The sequence below is a fragment of the Anomaloglossus baeobatrachus genome, chromosome 4, assembly GCF_048569485.1.
Source record: "Anomaloglossus baeobatrachus isolate aAnoBae1 chromosome 4, aAnoBae1.hap1, whole genome shotgun sequence".
NCBI lineage: Eukaryota > Metazoa > Chordata > Amphibia > Anura > Aromobatidae > Anomaloglossus > Anomaloglossus baeobatrachus.
This window is the reverse complement of record NC_134356.1, coordinates 590,291,359-590,317,420: the sequence shown is the minus strand read 5'-3', so window position 1 is coordinate 590,317,420 and position 26,062 is coordinate 590,291,359. Positions and strand designations below refer to the sequence as shown.

Sequence of the window (26,062 nt, the reverse complement as noted above, 5' to 3'; positions counted from 1 at the left end):
AGTTCAGAGCCGCTGAGCTCAGTTATTGGCTGCTGTCAATATGACATCACAGCTGCAGAAAATAACAGACACTGGGAGCAGTGGCGGAAACTCATTGCTGGATCTGGGAAAGATGAGGAAAGCAGTTTTTTGATTTTTTTTTTTAAATAAACTTCAACTGGGGGACAGAGGTTTTCTGAAATCGAGAAACCCCTATAAAGGGAATCTGTCAGTGTCAACCTTCTTAAACCATCTATACAGCCAAGTAGAATAAATGAGACATCGTCATCTGCGATCCGATATCTTATCTCAGAGAACTCCACTTGTTTTCTTCACATGTCATTGAGCTGTTAAGATATATGGGCCGGACACTGATCTACTTGAGAATCTACCTCCAGAGATTATTATAAATGAAATGAGCATTTCCAGTGTGAGACATGTAGATGAGAAGAGCAGACAGTCAGTCATTACATGTCTCACACAGGTAACATTTAGAATATTCTCTTGAGACAGATTGTCTTGGAGATCAGTTTCCAGCAGACGGCTCTTAACAGCTCATTTGCATATTAGGGACAATTTGGATTTCCCTGGAAAAACACATCGGGTCTATATAATCTATATCATCAGACCAGTGATGGCTAACCTATGACACGCGTGTCAGTGGTGACACGCCGAGCCATTTTTTCTGACACGTGCGACAGGGGCAGGCGGCTACATCCCGATCAATAATATAAGCTGCGGCCGCCGGTAATTTCACTGAAACTGTATGTGTGGCTATACTGTTCCCAAATGACCGGCCTGGGGAAAAGCCACTCATGCAGTTCTAGTTAAATCATCGGTGGCCGCAGATTGTTATAGATCGAGATGCGGCTGCCAGTAATTGGTTCTGTACCACTAATCAGGGTTCTGAGGGAGGTGTGCATACATATAATGCGGTACGTAGCAAGCCTCTCTCTAACCCAGTGGTCTCAAACACAGCCGCTGGCCATTCAGAGGCCAGCAGGTGATGTTGTATGACGTCACCTGCTAGCCTCTGACTGGCCGGTGGCTGCCTTTGGTGAAGCTCTGCAGAGAGTTCCTCTACACAGCAGAGAAAATCAAAAATCTGAAGTAAAGCGCAGATGGCCGCGGCCCCCGCTATTGGGCCGCGATAGTCAGGGGGCCTGCGAGCCACAAGAAACAGTAAAGAGGCTTCTAATGTTATGGAGGACAGGTGAGTATAATTTTTTTTTTATGTGTGTATGTGAAAACGGCATAATGTGGCATAAATAGGGGAAATTACTACAGGATGGTGCATTGCTATAAGAAGGGGACAAGGATTGGCACAAGAATGGACACATTACTACTAGGATGATAAGATGGGCACATTACTACCGGGGACAAGGATGGGGCACATTACTAAAGGGGACAAAATTGGCACATTTCTACAGGTGACAAGGATGGGGCACATACTACAGGGGACAAGATGGGCACATTACTGCAGAGGACAAGGATGGGCACATTAGTACAGGGGACAAGGTTGGCACATTACTACAGAGGAGAAGGATGGGAACATTACTACAGAGGACAAGATGAGCTCATTACTACGGGGGAAAGGGGTGGGGCGAATTACTACAGAAGACAAGATGGGCCCCTTACTACAGGAGACAAGGATGGGCACATTACTACAGGGGACAAGATGGGCACATTACTTCAGGGGACAAGGTTGGGGCACATTACTACAGGGGACAAGATGGGCACCTTACTACAGGGGAGGACAAAGCTGGGCACATTGCTACAGTGGATAAGGATGGGCACATACTACAGGAGACAAGATGGGCACATTACTACAAGGTACAAGGATGGGGCACATTACAGGGGACAAGATGGACACATTACTACAGGCAACAAGATGGGCACATTAATACAGGGAGCAAGGATGGGCACATTACTACAAGGGATAAGATGGACATATTACTATAGGGGTCAAGGATGGGCACATTACTACAACGGACAAGGATGGGCACATTGCTACAGGGGAAAAGGATAGGGCACATTACAACAGTTGACAAGAATGGGCATGTTTCTACAGGGGACAAGATGGGCACATTACTACAGGGGACAAGGATGGGGCACATTACTACAGAGTACATGACTGTTGGGGGGCGAGGAAATAATGACTTTTGGAGGGAGAAGAGATAATAATTTTCTCCTCTCCCCCCAACAGTAATTATATTCTCTCCCCTCTTCCCAGCAGTCATTATCAAATATCTTTTTATTATTAGATTTACAACTGTCACAAAATTATGGATTTTTCGAGGAGTGACACCCGAGTTATGCTTTTTTTTTTTACAAATTTTAACACAAAGCTCACCCACCACTGATATAGACGGCTTAGAGGGATGGATCCTACTGACCCTATAAATATTAGAAGTAGGGGTCTGTCTATCATAAAATTGAATTCCCTTATAACTCGTTAATGAAACTGTATCTCGTGTATAAGAAATACAGCAAGAAAGGTTGTCCTTATGATTCAGCTTATGTTAACGAAAAAGTCAGGAGTGTCACCGGTTGTATTTCCTCTGCACTTCATGGCCAATCATTAAAAGGACCCTGTCACTAGATTTTTCCCTAATGACCTGCAGCCCCCACCAGTGAACCTTTATATACACTGTGTGCAGAATTATTAGGCAAATAAGTATTTTGATCACATGATACTTTTTATACATGTTGTCCTACTCCAAGCTGTATAGGCTTGAGAGCCAACTACCAATTAAGTAAATCAGGTGATGTGCATCTCTGTAATGAGGAGGGGTGTGGTGTAATGACATCAACACCCTATATAAGGTGTGCTTCATTATTAGGCAACTTCCTTTCCTTTGGCAGAATGGGTCAGAAGATAGATTTGACGGTCTCTGAAAAGTCCAAAATTGTGAAATGTCTTGTAGAAGGATGCAGCAGTCTTGAAATTGACAAACTTTTGAAGCGTGATCACTGAACAATCAAGCGTTTCATGGCAAATAGCCAACAGGGTCGCAAGAAAGCGTTTTGGGCAAAAAAGGCAAAAAAAATAACTGCCCATGAATTGAGGAAAATCAAGCGTGAACCTGCCAAGATGCCACTTGCCACCAGTTTGGCCATATTTCAGAGCTGCAATGTTACTGAAGTATCAAAAAGCACAAGGTGTGCCATACTCAGGGACATGGCCAAGATAAGGAAGGCTGAAAAACTACCACCTTTGAACAAGAAACATAAGATAAAACGTCAAGACTGGGCCAAGAAATATCTTAAGACTGATTTATCAAAGGTTTTATGAACTGATGAAATGAGAGTGACTCTTGATGGGCCAGAGGCTGGGCCAGAGGCTGGATCAGTAAAGGGCAGAGAGTTCCATTCCGACTCAGACGCCAGCAATGTGGAGGTGGGGTACTGGTATGGGCTGGTATCATCAAAGATAAACTCGTGGGACCTTTTTGGGTTGAGGATGAAGTGAAGCTCAACTTCCAAACCTACTGCCAGTTTCTGGAAGACAACTTCTTTAAGCAGTGGTACAGGAAGAAGTCGGTATCATTCAAGAAAAACATGATTTTCATGCAGGACAATGCTCCATCACATGCATCCAACTACTCCAGAGTGTGGCTGGCCAGTAAAGGTCTAAAAGATGAAAAAAATAATGACATGGCCCCCTTGTTCACCTGATCTGAAGCCCACAGAGAACCTGTGGTCCCTCATAAAATGTAAGATCTACAGGGAGGGAAAACAGTACATCTCTCAGAACAGTGTCTGGGAGGCTGTGGTGGCTGCTGCACGCAATGTTGTTCATAAATAGATCAAGCAACTGACAGAATCTATGGATGGTAGGCTGTTGAGTGTCATCATAAAGAAAGGTGGCTATATTGGTCACTAATTTTTTTGGGATTTGTTTTTGCATGTCAGAAATGTTCATTTCCAAATTGTGTGCAGTTCTATTGGTTTACCTGGTGAAAATAAACAAGTGAGATGGGAATATATTTGTTTTTATTAAGTTGCCTAATAATTCTGCACAGTAATAGTTACCTGCAAAAACAGATATCCTCCTAAGATAGCTAAATCTAAAAAAAACCCTCCAACTTCCAAAAATATTAGGCTTTGATATTTATGAGTCTCTTGGGTTGATTGACAACATAGATGTTGATCAATGATAAAAAAAGTCCTCTAAAATACAACTTGCCTAATAATTCTGCACACTGTGTACAGCATTCCAGAATACTATATATAAGTGTCCAGGCCGCCCTGTATAACATAAAAAACACCTTTATTATACATACTTAGGAAGCTGTCTGGTCCAATGAGTGTTACTGCTCTTGGGCCGGTGTCTCCTCCAGCTTGTGCCATCGCGGTCCTCCTGCCCAGCCCTGTGTGCATGACGCATCCTGTGTACTTCACACAGAGGCCTATATTGTGCTCCTGCACATGTGCACTTTGATCTTCCTGGCTAAGGGCAGAGCAAAGTACTGTAATGCGCAGGCACAAGGAAAAGTCAAAGACAGCCTGTGCATGCGCACTACAGTACTTTGATCTGCCCTCAGCAGGGCAGATCAACGTACAAATTCTCAGGAGTGCAATGGAGGAATAAGGGAACCCCCAGTAAGCGCCGCAACAAACAGGGTACATCGGGAACACGATACAACGGTGGGCCGCCCTGGTGCTAGGAAGAGGGGAGCGGGGTCACCTCCTGCACTCACCCGAGACTGCTGCCTGCACTCCCTAACGTCCCTATTCGGGTTCTTTGACCTCCGTCGCTGATGACGTACTTAGGCCCTTACTTGCCCTGAACTTACCCTGGCTACTGAGAAGGCCAGAGAGAGCACTAGTCTCACCAGTGCAAGAATCCAACACAGGGTAAGGAAGACAGACAGGGGGAAATAGACACGAAAGGAAAACATTCCAAGCAACTCCAATGCAGCTAGCACCACAGCTGCAATAGTCACAAAACTTCAGGCTTCTTCCAGAGGCAGGCTCCTTTCAAACTGGACATAGTGAAGGGGAGTGGTTAAGTGATTAAGGCTCCAAAGCATAGCTGGATAAGAAAGAGTCCTTAACTCCTGCAGCACCAAAGGAAAGCAAATACATTTAAACTTCAGATGCAGACCTGTGCACAATAAGGCACTGTGACCTTCTGGTCCCACACTCTCCTGAGATCCTCCCAGTGTTGAGCACACCCATGACAGGTTTGCCTTGGTCAGTGCTAAATACTAACGGGCTCCCCTGGTGAGGTGGATTCACAAAGCCGTAGCTCAAAGTAGACTCACGAACCCTGGGTGCTGACACAACAGGCAGGAAGGCACAGTGTGGAACAGTAAGACCCTGACAATGGATGTCAGACAAACGAGCAAGGCGGTGCAAACTACAAGCTACCGAACTAGGAGAGGAATGTAGAAGAAAACGGCAGGTGTGAAGCAGCACATTTAAGCAGATAATAGCTTAATGTGAACAGTATCTAATAACTTTGTCATGCTTAAAGCATACAATGAATACCAGACATGAATAAAGGGAACAGATGCTAATAACTGCAAAATGACAAAATAAAGTAACAAATTTTATTTGTAATTCATTAAGAGGCATGACTAAAAACTTTAAGTAGCACATGCCACCCAATACAGATTGCAGATTACATTGCACAAAATTATATGTCTTTACCATATTATAAAAGACCAAGGCGGGCTTTGCACACTACGACATCGCAGGTGCGATGTCGGTGGGGTCAAATTGAAAGTGATGCACATCCGGCATCGCATGCGACATCGTAGTGTGTAAAGGCTCGATGATACGATTAACAAGCGCAAAAGCGTCGTAATCGTATCATCGGTGCAGCGTCGGCGTAATCCATGATTACGCTGACGCGACGGTCCGATGTTGTTCCTCGTTCCTGCGGCAGCACACATCGCTGTGTGTGAAGTCGCAGGAGCGAGGAACGTCTCCTACCGGCGTCACTGCGGCTTCCGTAGGATATGCGGAAGGAAGGAGGTGGGCGGGATGTTTACATCCTGCTCATCTCGGCCCCTCCGCTCCTATTGGCCGCCTGCCGTGTGACGTCACAGTGACGCCATACGACCCGCCCCCTTAATAAGGAGGCGGGTCGCCAGCCAGAGCGACGGTCGCAGGACAGGTGAGTCCATGTGAAGCTGCTGTAGCGATAATGTTCGCTACGGCAGTTATCACAAGGATATCGCAGCTGCGACGGGGGCGGGGACTATCGCGCTCGGCATCACAGCATCGGCCTAAGATGTCGTAGTGTGCAAAGCCCGCCCAAGTGGCCAGACAATTGTACAGGATATAAAATAAATATAGCTAAAATAGTAAAATAAATAGTGATAAAGAACAAGAGCGTTTTCCAACACTAATAGATTTTGAGGAAATTATATCCAGCGGCCTCAGCTCCCCAGGTTGGAGGAACCAATGTAATATTGAGGTAATGGAAGATGTGGGTATCCTGCGCTGCTGGTTGCAGAATCGAGAAAATCCAACACATGGCGTGTGAAGAACAATGCGGTTTAAAACCTATGCATTTCTGACTACTCTTGACTTCTTCATCAGGAGAACGACAAAAATTCGGTTAAACTCAAGCGTTTCGAAGTACTCTGACTTCTTCATCAGGAATACCACAAAGGTTATTATTATTATTATTGTTTATTATTATAGCGCCATTTATTCCGTGGCGCTTTACAAGTTAAAGAGGGTATACGTACAACAATCATTAACAATACAAAATGGACTGGTACAGGAGGAAAGAGGACCCTGCCCGTGAGGGCTCACAGTCTACAGGGAATGGGTGATGGTACAATAGGTGAGGACAGAGCTGGTTGCACAGTGGTGTACTGGACTGAGGGTTATTGTAGATTGTAGGCTTGTTGGAAGAGATGGGTCTTCAGGTTCCTCTTGAAGCTTTTCACGGTAGGGGAGAGTCTGATATGCTGAGGTAGAGCGTTCCAGAGTATGGGGGAGGCACGGGAGAAATCTTGTACGCGATTGTGGGAAGAGGAGATAAGAGAGGAGTAGAGAAGGAGATCTTGTGAGGGTCTGAGGTTGCGTGCAGGTAGGTACCGGGAGACTAGGTCACAGATGTAGGGAGGAGTCAGGCTGTGGATGGCTTTGTATGTCATGGTTAATGTTTTGAACTGGAGTCGTTGGGCGATGGGAAGCCAGTGAAGGGATTGGCAGAGGTTTTGTTAATCCCTAAGGGATTCTAAATACTCTAACTTCTTCATCAGGAGATCTACAAAGATTGATTTTTGTGGTTCCCCAATGAAAAAGAGTGCTTTGAAATGTGGAGAGATTAAACCTACATCTACTTTTACCTCATTCCTCTCAGGGAAGTAGCTCTATTGATGGGCTAGTATTTCTAGAGAATAAGCAGACTTTTATTAAAGGGAACCTGTCACCAGATTTTCCATATATAAACTGTGTCCACCACCTATCAGACATCTTGAATAGTATTCCTAAAACACCTTCATAAGATCAGAGCTACCCCACATACTTAGGAAAATGCCTTGTATAATTCTTCCTCTCCTTATGCTAATTGGCCTCCTCTGTCCCTGCAGTCGCCATCTGTCCAGCCTTCGTTGACGTTGCTGATGTCTCCTATGTCATCCTCACCGTGTGTTCGAATCTTGCAAATACACCATAGTGAACAAGAGCGGAACAAGAGCTGTGCAGGCACACCAGGCTGTGTGGATGGCGTCAGCTATGTCAGTGAAGGTCTTTCTGGGGACAGAGGAGGCGCTGAGACAGTCCGAGATACCCATCAGACCATTAGGTGATGATTAGCATATAGTGATGGACAATTATAAAGTATGAAAAGGAGCTGTGAGATCTTAAACGCTTCCAGGAGTGCTACTGAAGACAGCACAAGGGTGGTGGATACAGTTTATATAGCGAAGCCTTGGTGACAGATATAATGTCACCTCTGTTGTATTTAGTCCTTCATCTATAACCGTTGGGTTGTGCTCCTGTGCTGTAGTTGGCAGGGTAAGTCACGGCTTTGAAGATGTAGGTCTCATTATTTTCCTGTGAATATGTACTCTGTATTGGTTTCTGATCCATTCTGAGTTCCTGTATATTAACACTACAATTCTTGTTAAAATTCCAGTCATAGAGATGGCGCACCTCCGCCCCAGACTGTGTGACATTCAGAAGAATAATATCCAGACAGGAGAAATTTCAAGCTTCAGCAAAATGATTATTTGTGTTGCTTATTTTAGTGTAATGTTCATTAGGCACAGCCTCAATATAAATACCAGGGGGTCGGTGATCCCCATCACCTCCGCAAAGGGCTGACTCATTGGCTCCTGACGCTCTTTATAAGCCGCGCTCTCTATTTGTCCAGATATCAAATACGTTTCATGTGCATGAAAGTCTCATTCACTTTGAAAGCTTTTCATTTTCTGTTACACGATGTTGGCATTTTAAATGGTACAGAAAATACAGATTTGCACTTCATTAATCCTTACATGTTCTGTGCAATATGCCGTGCATTCAGCCGTTTTCATACTATTAAGTGCGATGGATGGATGGAGGAATAGATATAAAGATAAATAAAAACGGAAAGTAGCGCTAATCCAAATATTGTGCGGGTACAAGGCTTCGGGTCCACCATCACACCACAATATACAGAATAACAAAATGAAGATTGCAGTCCCATGCAAATCAGGTTAAAAAGTGACTTATTTATTTCATACCTAGTACAGTGGAACCTTGGTTTAAGAGTAACTTGGTTTGAGAGTGTTTTTCAAGACAAGCAAAGGTTTTTACCAATTTATAACTTGGTTTAAGAGAAGTGCTTTGCAAGAAGAGCAAATACTCACCATACACCCTTGCAGTTCTATCCTTTCACCACGTTCTGACCCACTCTGGAGGTAACTTTCTGTACATATGTACTGTACACAGTATACCATTGTACAGTACAGTATATACTATATAGCATGTTAATCAATTTGCATTTGTGGATATAGTATTGTACCACGATTTCTGGCTCTCACAGACCTGTAACTTCTTCTTTAAGAGGGTCCTCTGTCCTCCACTCATTACCTGTAGTAATGGCACCTGTTTGAACTTATCAGTATAATAGACATCTGTCCACAACCTCAGTCATACTCCAAACTCCACTATGGTGAAGACCAATGAGCTGTCGAAGGACACCAGAAACAAAATTGTAGTTCTTCACCAGGCTGGGAAGACTGAATCTGCAATAGGCAAGCAGCTTGGTGTGATAAAATCAACTGTGGGAGCAATAATAATAAATTGAAAGACATACAAGACCACTGATAATGTCCCTCGATCTGGGGCTCCATGCAAGATCTCACCCCTTGGGTTCAAAATGATCATAAGAACGGTGAGCAAAAATCCCAGAACCACATGGGGGGACCTACTGAATGACCTGCATAGAGCTGGCACCACCGTAACAAAGTATACCATCAGTAACACACTACGCCACCAGGGACTCAGATCCTGTAGTGCCAGACGTGTTCCCCTGCTTAAGCCAGTACATGTCCGGGCCCGTCTGAAGTTTGCTAGAGAGCATTTGGATTATCCAGAAGAGTATTGGGAGAATGTCATATGGTCTGATGAAACCAAAGTAGAACTGTTTGGTAGAAACACAACTTGTCAAGTTTGGAGGAGACAGAATGCTGAGTTGCAACCAAAGAACACCATACCTACTGTGAAGCATGGGGGTGGCAACATCATGCTTTGGGGCTGTTTCTCTGCGAAGGGACCAGGACGACTGATCTGTGTACATGAAAATATGAATGGGGCCATGTATCGTGAGATTTTGAGTGCAAACCTCCTTCCATCATTAAATGCATTGAAGATGAAACGTGGCTGGGTCTTTCAGCATGATAATGATCCCAAGCACACCTCCAGTGCAATGAAGGAATGGCTTCGTAAGAAGCGTATGAAGTTCCTGGAGTGGCCTAGCCAGTCTGCAGATCTCAACCCCATAGAAAAACTTTGGAGGGAGTTGAAAGTCCGTGTTGCCCAGCGACAGGTCCAAAACATCACTGCTCTAGAGGAGGTCTGCATGGAGGAATGGGCCAACATACCACCAACAGTGTGTGCCAACCTTGTGAAGACTTACAGAAAACGTTTGACCATATTTTCCTCCATAATTTCCAAAAAAATCTTGCAAAATCAGACAAGGTGAATTTCTGGATTTGTTTTCTCATTTTGTCTCTCATAGTTGTGGTCACCTATGATGTCAATTACAGGTGACCTCATCTTTTTAAGTGGGAGAACTTGCACAATTGGTGTCTGACGAAATACTTTTTTCCCCACTGTATCTTTATTGCTTTTTCCTGTGGTTTGTTTGCGAGTCTCTCTTCACAGAATTCTTCCCATTCTGTTACGGTACTTTTAAGATCTGGGGGGTTTCCACGTATCATGTTGGTCTTTTGGGTTTCTTCTTTTTCCTCTGCCTTTCCTGTATGACTGTGTGAGCACATTCTTAGCCCTGTGTCTCACCCTCTGCCTGTGTGCTTAATCTATTGTTTTTGTTGTTTTGTGTTGCACTTTGTTTATAGGTGAGGATGCAGTTGAGGACACTCTGTGAGATGCAGAAAGTTGAGCTGATGGTTTTGAAATGTGTGGTGCCCACCTAAAGCATGGAGAGGGAGGTGTCATATGTGGGTGTGCTGTGCTGGTAACGCTGTTGGTGATTTATTCCAAATTCAATGCACACATATCCTGCATGGCTACCATAGCATTCTGCAATGACATGCCATCCCCATCTGGTATTCACTCAGTGGGACCATCATTTGTGTTGGAACAGTCTCCCGTTACCTACCTGCACGCAATCTCAGATCCTCTCAAGATCTCCTTCTCTACTCTACTCATATCTCCTCTTCCCACAATTGCATACAAGATGTCTCCCGTGCCTCCCCCATACTCTGGAACGTGCTACCCCAGCATATCAGACTCTCACCTACCGTGGAAAGCTTCACCTGAAGACCCACCTCTTCTGACAAGTCTACAACCTACAATAACCCTCAGTCTAGTACACCACTGTGCAACCAGCTCTGTCCTCACCTACTGTACCCTCACCCCTTTCCTGTAGACTGTGAGCCCTCACGGGCAGGGTCCTCTCTCCTCTGATACCAGTCTGTCTTGTATTATTAATGATTATTGTACTTGTCCCTATTATGTATACCCCTTTGCACTTGTAAAGTGCAATGGAATATATGGCGCTATAATAATATTATTATTATTATTATTATTATTAACAGGACAGTGTCCTAAAACAAACTTCCAGATTATGTTAGGGCTATTTGATCAAGAAGGAGAGGGATGGAGGGCTGAGTCAGATGACGTGGCCTCCACAGTCACCCAACCGCATCCTAATTCAAATGGGTTTAGGACGAGTTGGACGCAGAGTGAAGGCAAAGCAGCCAACATGTGATCAGCACCTCTGGGAACTCATGAGGCATAGAAGAAATAGTCACTTTTTCACTGCATGGAGGTGTAGCCCTTTGGTTGTTCTTCACAGATCGATCAGGTGGTAGCAGGCTATTTCAGTTTGGAGCATATAAACATGAACAACAATAGAAAATTTGCCACCGTGGAACACAGGAAAAGTTCAGCTCATTGGAAAATATTATAAAAGTGATCACCAGCAATAAAAGCATAGTAATATTCCACATCACTATAGTGCATCTATGCATTTTACTAGGCATGGTCACTCTTATACCTTGTATTGGAGTGGTAGCGTTAGGCTATGTGCCCACGCTGCTGAAAATTCGCAGAATATGCCCAATTTTTTTCACGGAAATTCCGCAGATTTTTCAAAATTCCGCAGTACAGCGAGTCCCCAGCCATTTCTTTGGCATTTGGGGACTGCTGGGCCCATGCTGCGTTTTTTTCTGCAGCGACAATAATGCGGATTTCCCTGCAGAAAAATCTGCAGCATGTGAATTATTCCTGCGGATTTCTCTGCAGGGTCCCATACTTACCTGCCTTGATAGAAGACACCCGAGTCACTTTCTCCGGTGCAGAGAAGCGCAGTGGAGCCAGATACAGGAAGGAAGAGGTGGGCGGGGCCTCCATGAGCTCCGGTCATGTGACAGCCAGAGCTAGTTCAGGCCCGCCCACCTTCTCCTGCAGAGTGCAGACAGACACGGCCAGAAAGTGAACTGCTGCGTGATGGAGGTGAGTATGAACTCCCCGATCACTCCAGCACTTGTTCTGCATTGAGGATGCAGTGCCAAAGCCATGGTACTGTATCCTCAATGCAGAATGACCGCAGCATATCCGCAGCACATCCGCAGCATGGAAACAGACAAAGTTGTGCTGCAGATTTCTTGGAGCTCCTGCAGAATGTCCTGCGGTTATATCCGCAGGACACTTTCCCTGTCGGCACATAGCCTTATAGGGATTGTTTACAAATATGTTAATATGAAGACTCTGATGTCTATTGTAGATAAAGTATCTTGGGGTATGGAGAAAGTAGTTGTAGCCAACTCTGGAGGTAGTATTGTAGAACCGGGGACATGCTTGGTATTTGGTGAAGGTTTAGGGTAGGTTCCCACGCTACAGATTGTCTGCACCTAAAACTAATTCTCTTGGCAGGAAAAACGTTGCTGTAAAAAATGTGCGTTTTTTTTTGCTGCATTTTTGCTTTTTTCCAATGTGTTGTGCTGTTAATGCATTGAGATAGTGAACATGCTGGGAAAACGCAGAAACAATTGATTTGTCAATTGTTTAGTGCAGTTTGTTTTTTGTACCAAAATCTGCAAGGAAAATTCTGCAACGTGTGCACAGCACTTCAGGACTCTCATAGACTTTGCTGGGATGTGTTTTCCCTTGCAGATTGATTCAAATGTGCAAGAAAAAAAATAAATTAAAAAATCTCAGCCTTATAGAGTTGGAGAATGTCAGATCAAATTACGGAGGGCGTTCCAGAAAAAAGTAAAGGTATGAGAGAGAGGAGTGTTTTGAGTGTAGGAAGGGAATTAAAGTTGAACTACAGGGTGGGCCATTTCTATGGATACACCTAAATAAAATGGGAATGGTTGGTTGATATCAGCTTCCTGTTTGTGGCTCATTAGTATATGGGAGGGGGGAAACTTTTCAAGATAGGTGGTGACCATAGCAGCCATTTTGAAGTCGGCCATTTTGGATCCAACTTTATTTTTTCCAATGGGAAGAGGGTCATGTAGCACATCAAACGTATTGAGAATTGCACAAGAAAAACAATGGTGTTCTTGGTTTTAACGTAACTTTATCTATTCATTAGTTATTTACAATTTTATGACCACTTATCTAATGTGTTCAAAGTGCTGCCCATTGTGTTGGATTGCCAATACAACCCTCTTCTCTCACTCTTGACACCACTGATGGTAACACCACAGAAGAAATGCTAGCACAGGCTTCCAGTTTTCGTTGTTTCAGATACTGCACATCTTGTATCTTCACAGCATAGACAATTGCCTTCAGATGACCCCAAAGATAAAAGTCTAAGGGGGTCAGATTGGGAGACCTTGGTTGCCATTCAACTGACCCTCGATGACCAATCCACTTTCCAGGACACTGTTTGTGTAGGAATGCTCAGACCTGACACCCATAATGTGGTGATGCACACATGTCTTAACCTGCTTTTTCAATTTATATTAAAATATATCTTTTTATTTATATCTCTTTAAAAATCTTCACACAAAGACAAACAAAAATACATACACAGTGAAAACTTTAAAAGGGTTGTCTGAATCACTATACTTTAGACTCTTGAGGGATGGAAGGTATAGGAAATATATACACCTCCTTTTGAAAATTCAAGCAAGACTCGAGGGGAATCAATCACTTAGAAATGTCCTTAATAATACCCTCACAAGGACTGTCCCTACCTGTCAATGGAGTACATCCTTATTTATACGATGCCCCCATTCCTCGGCGGCTTGCCCTTGTATGTCCCTTCTCTCTCCCTCTCAGTTTATACAAGAACAAGTCTCTATAGTGATAAGGACCACCTAAATCTCTGACACCCAGTGCATCTAGTACATGTACAATGACATTAGTACCTATTATGGACTATCCCTTCATCTCATTCCTGCCTGGCCAATGGAGCACACCCTTATTTTTCGAGTGCCCCCACTCCTCGGCGGCTCACCCTAAATTTTGCCCTTACTATCCTAGTTGAGAAAATAGCATACGGTCATGGAAAAGTTCAAAAAAGGGACACTTATTTACTTATGCTCATGTTCTTTCCAAAAGTCTTAAAGGTGCCTAGAGAATATTCAATATCTTATATCATAGTTTTAGAGGTCTGGTCTCTACAAATGAAAAAAGACCACCTCACTTTCTGGCGCCCAGTGCATATAAATACGTACACTTTGTACCCAGTCTAAACTTTCCCTCCGTCTTACTCCTTCCTAGCCAATGGAGCACACCCTTAGTTTTTCGGTGCCCCCACTCCTCGGCGGCTTGCCCTGAGTCTGACCCTAATGCCAAATGGTCATGTAGAAATTTCCATTAATATTTAGTACTGAGATGAATCACTTATCTGGGGATCTCCAAGGTGCCTAGAGAATATTCAATTTCTTATGTCATAATTCCTTTTATAGTCTGATCTCTACGCGTTTCACTCCATACACATCACTGACGGAGCTCATCAGGAGATTTTTCTTTTTCAAAAACGGCCTAATAGCCTAAAAGCCGGCTGCAGCTCCCGATGTTCCAGAGACCAAACAGATGTGACTGGTGGAGCTACAAGGAAGGTTTGGTCTCTGGAACATCGGGAGCTGCAGCCGGCTTTTAGGCTATTAGGCCGTTTTTGAAAAAGAAAAATCTCCTGATGAGCTCCGTCAGTGATGTGTATGGAGTGAAACGCGTAGAGATCAGACTATAAAAGGAATTATGACATAAGAAATTGAATATTCTCTAGGCACCTTGGAGATCCCCAGATAAGTGATTCATCTCATTACTAAATATTAATGGAAATTTCTACATGACCATTTGGCATTAGGGTCAGACTCAGGGCAAGCCGCCGAGGAGTGGGGGCACCGAAAAACTAAGGGTGTGCTCCATTGGCTAGGAAGGAGTAAGACGGAGGGAAAGTTTAGACTGGGTACAAAGTGTACGTATTTATATGCACTGGGCGCCAGAAAGTGAGGTGGTCTTTTTTCATTTGTAGAGACCAGACCTCTAAAACTATGATATAAGATATTGAATATTCTCTAGGCACCTTTAAGCAGGGCTGTGGAGTCGGAGTCGTGGAGTCGGAGTCGGAGCTCATTTTGGTGGAGTCGGAGTCGGAGTCGGTATAAAATGCACCGACTCCGACTCCTAAAATATATAATAAATTGGGGACAGGAGTGCAATGCAGAATGTGCTGAATATTTTACTAAATAATAACATTTAGTATAATGCTTATATTTAAGTGAAAAATTTATTGTAGTACAATGTGAACATCAGACATTTAATTGTTTTTATGATACAATAATCAAGATATTTGGATAGAACATAAAATATTTATTGGAATACAACTTTAGAACACAAAAAACTAATAAATTGTAAATATGTAAAATATATATATATATATATATATATATATATATACAGTGTATATACACACACAAGATATATATGTAATCTACTGTATATTACACAGTGTATTACATATTTACAATTTATTACAGTTTTTTGTGTTCTAAAGTTGTATTCCAATAAATATATTTTATGTTCTATCCAAATATCTTGATTATTGTATCATAAAAATTATTAAATGTCTGATGTTCACATACACATATTCATGTACTACAATAAATTTTTCACCTAACTATAAGCAATATATGTAGGAGTCGGAGTCGGAGCCGGAGTCGGAGCCGGAGTCGGAGTCGGTGCAAGAGAATTTGAGGAGTCGGAGTCGGAGTCGAAGGTTTGGCTTACCGACTCCACAGCCCTGCCTTTAAGACTTTTGGAAAGAACATGAGCATAAGTAAATAAGTGTCCCTTTTTTGAACTTTTCCATGACCGTATGCTATTTTCTCAACTAGGATAGTAAGGGCAAAATTTAGGGTGAGCCGCCGAGGAGTGGGGGCACTCGAAAAATAAGGGTGTGCTCCATTGGCCAGGCAGGAATGAGATGAAGGGATAGTCCATAATAGGTACTAATGTCATTGTACATGTACTAGATGCACTGGGTGTCAGAGATTTAGGTGGTCCTTATCACTATAGAGACTTGTTCTTGTATAAACTGAGAGGGAGAGAGAAGGGACATACAAGGGCAAGCCGCCGAGGAATGGGGGCATCGTATAAATAAGGATGTACTCCATTGACAGGTAGGGACAGTCCTTGTGAGGGTATTATTAAGGACATTTCTAAGTGATTGATTCCCCTCGAGTCTTGATTGAATTTTCAAAAGGAGGTGTATATATTTCCTATACCTTCCATCCCTCAAGAGTCTAAAGTATAGTGATTCAGACAACCCTTTTAAAGTTTTCACTGTGTATGTATTTTTGTTTGTCTTTGTGTGAAGATTTTTAAAGAGATATAAATAAAAAGATATATTTTAATATAAATTGAAAAAGCAGGTTAAATCTGACATAATAGCTGAGTTTGGTACCCGCTAAAGATGCACACATGTCGTCACTTAGCGTTATTAGGTCACATTCAGATGTGGCTGATATTAGCTGAGCATAAATTTTAAGGCTCAGCTGTATACACTATAGCAAAGGGCAGAATATTGCTTAGTATAGAAGATATATCAGGGTAACTAATGTAAGTTTTATCATATACTGTTTGTACTAACCATCATCTTCGTGATGGCCACCCATTTGAAAGCCAATTTTCAATGCAATTTTGGGATGGTAGCTTAAAAAACTTTCTGTGACGCTGAGTCACTTCATGAACAAGTCGTAGGATAAGAGAGTCAAGGGGTTTGGGGTCAAATACCAGGAGAGCACGTCAAAGGCAAAAGAATAGTTACAGGACAAAGTTTGGGGTCAGGAGCAAGTGTCACAATATATCAAAGGTAAAGGGGCAATGCAAGTGAATAGTCAACGGGCAAAGTCCAAGGTCAGGCAACGAAGATCAGAATAGCAGAACACTGAGGGATACTTTGTACACTACGACATCGCAAGCCGATGGTAGCGATGCCGAGCGTGATAGTCTCCGCCCCCGTCGCTGCGACATCTTGTGATAGTTGCCGTAGCGAACATTATCGCTACGGCAGCTTCACATGCACTCACCTGCCCTGCGACGTCGTTCTGGCCGGCGACCCGCCTCCTTCCTAAGGGGGCGGGTCGTGCGGCGTCACAACGACATCACACGGCAGGCGGCCAATAGAAGCAGAGGGGCGGAGATGAGCGGGACGTAAACATCCCGCCCACCTCCGTCCTTCCGCATAGCCGGCGTGAGCCGCAGGATGCAGGTAAGGAGCTGTTCCTCTCTCCTGCGGCTTCTCACACAGCGATGTGTGCTGCCGCAGGAACGAGGAACAACATCGTACCTGTCGCTCCCGCGACATTATGGAAATGACTGACACTACACCGTTGATACGATTTCGACGCTTTTGCGCTCGTTAATTGTATCAACAATTTACACACTCCGATGTCGACAGCGACGCCGGATGTGCGTCACTTTTGATTTGACCCCACCGACATCACAGCTGTGATGTCGTAGTGTGCAAAGTGCCCCTAAGCACTAGGCATACACACCACTGAGCAAAGCTACGACTGGCAATTGTCTGACCATTGTCAGCCAGGTAATCACCCTGAACAGGCAACACCTGGAGAAAAACCTGCAAACCTGGCCAGATTGGGCAGCAGGGCTGTCACTCACTATGCTGACTTGCAAGCATAAACAGTACAAAGTGTTAAGCCACCAATACAAGACATATGCAAAACTATAAACATTATTGCGAAAAGGGGCAATTTGATTAAATTTTATACGGGAATAGTTTTTTTATGTTTATTAGGTAAGGCATTTTTTACTTTTAACACACATCATTAATTTAATTATCACTAATTCAATTAAACTCTGCTTGGAGTGGGAAGAAACAAAAAGATTGCTTTTAAGAAAAGTTTTTTGATTTTTGAAAAAGTAGTGACTATTTTGCTGAAAAAAAAAGCTGAATGAAGCACATCCATGAACTAATGTTATGTGACTGCATAAAAAAAATGCACAATCGCAAACGTAAAAACAGCGGGGAAGTTGAATTGATCGGGCATTGTTTACTTATTATACATATTACTAATTTAATTAAACTATGCTTGGAGTCGGAAGAAACTAAAGAATTGCTTTAAAAAATTAAGTGCAAATTAGATTACAATAATTTTTCACTTACTCCTTGCTACGTATGGGTGAAAAAACGCTGCAAAATACTGAAAGAATTGACTTGCTGCTGATTTAAAAAAACGCAGCAGTTTTCCAATTCACTCAGGAAAAAACAAGCTTTTGCTGCTACTCTAATCAGCAACCTTACATTTTTATTAAAAATGCAGCAAAAAAAGCTGCAAAATACAGCATGTGAACATGGCATACATTTTACGCCCCTTAGCTAGAGTTTTTTTGAAGTTAGGGAATAAGAACAAAAGCTCTTTTTCGAGCAAGTCAAGGCGGATGATGTTGAAATGGTATGATCCAAAAATGCACTGCTTCAATACTGCGCCATCTTCAGTTTTTCCTTGTCACAGCAGCGTCCTGGCCAGATGCTGAATCAGACCGGCTGAAGCTCCTTGCTATGCCAGGTGGCCGGCAGTGGATATGTGCTGGAAAAACTGACTTTGGCCACTTCAGCGATTGACCTCCAATCAACTCAGATGGGGCTCTGCAGAGCATTGTTGTAGAGGTCATGGGGGTCTCAGTGTTAGGGCCCCATCAGTCAGTAAGTTATTTCCAATTTAATTTATAGGGTGTAACTGTTAAAACTTGGCATTTACCTTTTAGACACAGTTATACTCCTGATGGTTGAGAGGCCTGAGTCTCCTTCCTGGCGCTGCTCCTGACTAGTCCTTATCTGATTCCTCCTCCCCCGCCCCCCAGGGAAGCATGGGACAAGATTGTGTTGAAAACCACAGAGAAAGACAGACAAAGGAAAACCAAAACTCACACAGCATGCACACATAAAGGTAAGGACAATAAGAGATTCAGGAGGAAAGACAAGAGCAGGAAGAAAGCTACAAAATAACAAGAGTAAACTCCACAATCTCTCCAAGCAATAGGCATAACTTAAGCACAACTTTCTCCAGAGAGAGTCTGGAATACCACACCTCACAGACCAACATAGAATAAACTATAGCTGGCATGGATAGAATTTTTCAACCAGCATAAATAGGAGGGGAGCAGATGTGATAGGTATCCCCACAACATGTGATTAAAGAAGCCATCATACTTGCCGAGATTAACTCTTGCTGGCCGGCCTATGAATCAGCATACAGTAGGTTGACTCTTGAGTCTGTCTGTGTTGATTCCAGACACCAGAGAATCTGCAATCTGAACAGAGCCCAATGCCACCATGACAGTTGGCAAATTTTGTGCAAACCTCTCTGTGACAGTAAAGGAATCATTACAAAATAAAGAATTAAATACTACTGGTCAAATTCCACAACACTCAGATGTTATCCGATGTGATGATGCCCTGTCTATCAGTCACTGGAGGACACTGATTTGCTGTAAGGTTAGGTGACTGATGGATGGGAGCCATCACTTTTGGTGGGATATCCCTATCATCAGTCACCTGACCCTGCAGCCAATCAGTGTCCTCAGTGTTCAGGTGACTGATAGTCAAAAAATCATTACCTCCAGTCCATGTTGAGACAGCTGCAGTTGGCACTGGTGTGGGATTCCATTAATTAATTTATCACAACCAACAGTTAAGGAAACCTGTTCTTTATAGAAAATAGTCATGTCGCATTCGGATGTAATGACCTGATTCATCAGTGTTGCAGCAGAGACGAGAGACATGAGCGCTCCATTTCTTGTCATTTTCTAGAGGCACAGAGGTTAATACCAGCATGGGCACAGACGACGGTGACAGTACCGCACCAGTCACATGGGATTCTGCACAAACATGTTCTCTCTATTATGTGATCAGCTCATATCCAGACACACGAGCAGCCCGTGACAACATGACAAGTCCGGACATCTCCCGCTAGCGGCTTCTCCTTCCTGTGCGCTTTTATTGATTGCATTTTAATTGTGACGCTTGCCATTTAATATGCTGGAGACATGTACCCCCTCCATTCAAAATGGCATAGATAAAATGGAGGGCACGGGTCACCGGCTAGACAATGAATCAAATACGAACAGGTAATGACACAGGAAGGCTTCATTTAACAGATTGTAATGGATGAAAGACTCTTTTTTCATTTACATTAAAGGGGTTTTCACACAAAGTTAATCCTAAAGTTCATTTTAATCAATAGATCTTGGAATAATAATAATTTCCACAATTGGATATGTTTAAAAAAAAAAGTCTCTCTGCTGAGATAATCTTATACAGTGCCTTGCGAAAGTATTCGCCCCCCTTGAATTTTTCAACCTTTTCCCACATTTCAGGCTTCAAACATAAAGATAAAAATTTTAATGTTATGGTGAAGAATCAACAACAAGTGGGACACAATTGTGAAGTTGAACGAAATGTATTGCTTATTTTAAACTTTTTAAATTAAATAACTGAAAATTGCGGCGTGCAATATTATTCGTCCCCTTTAAGTTAATACTTTGTAGCGCCACCTTTTGCTGCGATTACAGCTGCAGTCGTTTGGGGTATGTCTCTATCAGTTTTGCACATCGAGAGACTGAAATTCTTGCCCATACTTCTTTTGCAAACAGATCGAGCTGAGTGAGGTTGGATGGAGAGCGTTTGTGAACAGCAGTTTTCAGCTCTTTCCACAGGTTCTCAATTTGATTCAGGTCTGGACTTTGGCTTGGACATTCTAACACCTGGATACATTTATTTGTGAACCATTCCATTGTAGATTTTGCTTTATGTTTATGATCATTGTCTTGTTGGAAGACAAATCTCCGTCCCAGTCTCAGGTCTTTTGCAGACTCCAACAGGTTTTCTTCAAAAATGGTCCTGTATTTGGCTCCATCCATCTTACCATCAATTTTAACCATCTTCCCTGTCCCTGTTGAAGAAAAGCAGGCCCAAACCATGATGCAGCCACCACCATGTTTGACAGTGGGGATGGTGTGTTCAGGGTGATGAACTGTGTTGCTTTTACGCCAAACATATTGTTTGACATTGTGCCCAAATAATTCGATTTTGGCTTCATCTGACCACATGTTTGGTCTGTCTCCCAGGTGACTTGTGGCAAACTTAAACAACACTTTTTATGGATATCTTTGAGAAATGGCTTTCTCCTTGCCACTCTTTCATAAAGGCCAGATTTGTGCCGTGTACGACTGATTGTTGTTCTATGGACAGACTCTCCCACCTCAGTTGTAGATCTCTGCAGTTCATCGAGAGTGATCATGGGCCTCTTGGCTGCATCTCTGATCAGTCTTCTCCTTGTTTGAGATGAAAGTTTGGATGGACAGCTGGGTCTTGGTATAATACTCCTTCCATTTCAATATGAGAGCTTGCACAGTGCTCCTTGGGATGTTTAAAGTTTTGGAAATCCTTTTGTAACCAAATCCGGCTTTAAACTTCTCCACAACAGTATCGCGGACCTGCTTGTTGTGTTCCTTGGTCTTCATGATGATACCTGAGCTTTAAACAGAACGAGACTATCACAGAGCAGGTGCATTTATACGGAGATTTGATAGCTGTAGATCTCTGCAGTTCATCCAGAGTGATCATGGTTCTCTTGGCTGCAGTCTTCTCCTTGTTTGATATGAAATTTTTGAGGGACGGCTGGGTCTTGGTAGATATGCAGTGGTATGATACTCCTTGCATTTTAATATGATCGCTTGCACAGTGCTTCTTGGGATGTTTAAAGTTTTGGAATTCTTTTTGCAACCAAATCCAGCTATAAACGTCTCCACAACGGTATCCCGGACCTGCCTGTTGTGTTCCTTGGTCTTCATGATGTTATCTGCGCTTTAAACAGAACACTGACACAATCACAGAGCACATGCATTTATATGTAGACCTCATTACACACAGGTGGCTTATATTTATCATCATCAGTCATTTAGGACAACATTGGATCATTGAGAGATCCTCAATGAACTTCTGGAGTGAGTTTGTTGCACTGAAAGTAAAGGGGATGAATAATATTGCACGCCCCAATTTTCAGTTATTTATTTTATAAAAAAGTTTAAAATAAGCAATAAATTTCGTTCACCTTCACAATTGTGTCCCACTTGTTGTTGATTCTTCACCATAACATTAAAATTTTTAGCTTTATGTTTGAAGCCTGAAATGTGGGAAAAGGTTGAAAAATTCAACGAGGCCGAATACTTTCGCAAGGCATTGTACTCTGTGATATGAGCAGAGGCTCCTGTACAGGGAGGGGGAGGAGGTATGCTCTGTGATCTGAGCAGAGACTCATCTGTGATGATAATAAGCTGACTAATGATCTCTAGAGAATAGGATGTGTCCAGTGTGAACACTGCAAGATTTCTGACGTTTTTCTTTATGATATAGATAATGACCAATGTCTTTTTCTTTCCTTCCACAGTTTTTCTGGGTGCTCCTTGTCATCTTCCTTGTTGAGGTTCTCCTGATTGTTATTGAACTGGTGTGTGAAAATGAGGTATGTGAAATACTGGAGACATGCATTATCACATAGAAACGGGCTGGAAATTGTATGAATGCTGTTATATAGGGCATGGAGAAAAGACAATGTGGATGCCTAAGCCTCAGATGAGACAGAAGTGCGATTTTAGACTTGTTCACAACTAAGGAGTTGTGAAGAAGGCAATGTGCGATTACTTCTTAAAGTGAACCTATTACATTATGCTGCCAGAATCGGGGACACATGAATCGAGAGCACAGGAGATCGGCTCCTGTGACGCCATGTTTGTGAGCGAAATACTCTCCTTTTATGAGATGGCAACTCCAGATTAGTAAGATTTGTTTTACGAGTGCTCGGGAAATCATTGCAGCACACACGCTTTGTGACAGTTTCTGCTTTTTTACGTCATGTGACCAGTTTATATAGTATCCTAAACAAAGAAATAAGTCCTCAGAACTATGCACCAATAAGAGCCTCAAGGGTGTGTATAGAAATGTGAAACTTCCCAGCCCATCAGTATTAGCTGAGCCGTATGACATCATTCAGTTATAAGACAAGATGGGTTCTATAAGAACAAAATGGATTGTATTCTCTCACACCTGCTTTACAAATATGTCTATGCTATTTAGAAACTTTGCAGTCTTTCATAGAGAAACAAGGCTGAGAACAAGGCGCTCTAGAGGCAGCTTTCCGTGTCCAGTTAGCTAAACTACGAAATCTATCCCTATACACTGGGAAAGATCTGTCAGTCTAGCTGAGGAGAAAGAGACAGACTCAGATCTTGTCACCTCAGCCAGGCCTTCAGATATTAAAGGAAAGGTGGGGGGACACAAAATAGGATATTATTTAGACAACAGCATTAAATGGTGATCCAGTAGTGCTCACCTAGTGGTGTTGTGAGAAAGCACAAGACTTTATAGGCACAAGATATCCAGGTCCTGCAGCTCCACAGGTTGGGGAGTCCATCATAGAGATTGATTGTAGGAGATGCGGGCGTGCTGCGCTGCCGGTGGGTATGGAATAAAAGATATCCAAACAATCCAGGGTATAATGAATGATAGTAGTTTTATATCAACGTGTTTTGAAGTATCTAAATCTTTATCAGGATAAACCACAGAAACCTCCAAAGAATCCAGAATGAATGAAAGCAGTTTTATTCTCAGCATGTTTCAAATTATCTAGAATTTCTTAATCAGGAGAAACCACAGAAACCTATCAATGGTTCTCCCGATGAAGAAGTTATAGCTACTTCGAAACATAGAAAAATAAAAACAAAAACGAAACGTGTTGGAAATATGTAAAAGAGGAATACATTTCTTATGCGTTTTTTTTCCAAAGAAGGATATATTCCCATGGGTATATTTACGTTACTTTTCTGTTGTACTTTACCCTATCTATCTGGTGTATTACATACACATGCAGACTCATGACACTTTGTTATATTAATAAAATATAGCAAGTTTATTCGATAACAAGACTTCACTTAATTCACAATATAATATTATCACATGTCAATATATATATGAATTAATAAAGTATAATCAAATACAATACATTAAAACACCAGTAAACCGTACCTTCACGTATACACTATTAAACCCACAATTACCAACTAATATACCACCCACGTTGGCTAAAACACACACAATTACAGCCCACCCAACACTAACATTATCCCTAATTGATTACAGGTAAAGTACAGGGGGGGATACTCAGCCAGGTGTTAGGCATGCTTCATGTTAGTCCAAGAGCAAAGAGGAATGGGGCATGCACAATGCCAGGTGTTGGAGAAGACTCTTCCCATACTGGCTGAGGCCTAAGTGTAAATTCCAGCACATGGCTTCACTTTGGAACATAATATAAATATATCACTATAGATATAAAATCTATCTGTATCCCCCACCATATGTGCAGGAGGGGTCCTGCACATCAAAATCAAGAGAGATAGGGGGAACCCTTCCCTTCCCCTATTGGGATCACCACCAGCAATAATGAACCATATTAGAAAAGAAAGAAAAAGAATTGCTGTATATAGGGATCAACCAGTGACATTTTGTTCAGGTAACAAAAAATATCATTTATTGGTACAAAATTTATGCATACACAAGATCCACACAGAACAGTGAAAAAGTTAAAAACATTTAAAAAATAGACAATCAACAAACACCCCAATACACAGTTCCATGTTAGGCTATGTGTCCACGGTAGAATGTACCTGCGGATTTTTCTGCCTCAAAATCCGCAGTTTTCCCCCAGAATCCGCACCTTAGCATAGCTGCGGATTTGACGCGGATTTGACGCGGATTTCGTTGCGGATTTTGATGCGGATTTTGATGCGGATTTTGTCCAATGTGTTTTTGAATAAAGCTTTGACTGTTTTGAAGGCAAAAAACAGTCTCTTTGTGTCATTTCCTGTCCCAACCCTCCTTTTTTCTCCATTATCCATTTTGTTAGCAGTCTCACAGTGTGCTTATACAGAAAAGCTGCGGCCAACACCACTGGGCTCTTACATTCTAACAGGCTGTATATAATAACCCAGTGGTGGTGGCCGCAGCTTATAGCCAAAAAATGTGGTCCCATGTTCCCTTTCACTGTTATTTAAAAAAAAATGTGCTCCGCTGTATTTTCACTGTCCAGCCCGATGCAAGCAAGCAACTGGGGGCTGTGCTTCTCAGCGGGATAAGGCTGAAGCATTCTCTGCCCCTCCCGCTGAGAAAAACAGTCCTCAGCTGCCCCTGAAAATGGCGGCTCCGTTGTGAAGCGCCATTCTCAGGTGCTGTACCGAGGCTCATCCAGCTGCCCTGATGCATTTGGCTGGCTGGGTAATATAACGGGGTTAATGCCAGTTTTCTGCAAACTGGCACTAAGCCCGAGGTTCATAATGTCATGCCTGTGTAGACACAGCCATTATGAACCTCCGTTTGGTAATAAAGAAAAGAAAACACTTTTTGAAAAATTTTATTTGAAATAAAAACACACACACACATCCCTGATTCCCATCTTTATTACTCCCAAGCCTCAGAGGTTAATCCAGGACAATATCACAGGAAAGCTCTCTGCCGGCTGCTGGGAGCGGCAGAACTCACTAGCCGGGTCAGCTCAGTTCATAGCTGAGCTCGGGTCAGCTGACTTCACAGCATCAGCTGACCCAGGCACAGAAGTCAGCCGGTCAGCTGACTTAATCCGCGAGCGCGGGCAGGTCAGCTGACTGCACACCGACAGCTGAATAGTCGGCCGATGTGCACTCATCTGACCCGGGCACGGACGTCAGCCGGTACCAGCAGCCGGAAGAGAGCTTTGCAGCATCTCGTACACTGACGGCTGCTGGGACCGGCTGACGTCCGTGCCCGGGTCACATGACTGCACATCGTCAGCTGACTTAATTCGCGAGCGCAGGCGGGTCAGCTGACTGCACACCGACCAGCTGATGTGCCGGGCTCCGATGTGCACTC

The 26,062-nt window shown here is 43.0% G+C and overlaps 1 protein-coding gene across 3 annotated transcripts in view; it reads left to right on the top strand.

Moving 5' to 3' along the window:
• Positions 1-26,062, top strand: part of LOC142304100 (tetraspanin-15-like) — a 262,757-nt gene that overhangs the window by 106,209 nt on the left and 130,486 nt on the right. For all 3 annotated transcript variants that reach the window (XM_075346136.1, XM_075346135.1, XM_075346134.1), the window contains one exon: positions 22,554-22,628. In XM_075346136.1, coding sequence (XP_075202251.1) covers positions 22,554-22,628 — 75 coding nt within the window. The remainder of the gene's footprint in view (positions 1-22,553; positions 22,629-26,062) is intronic.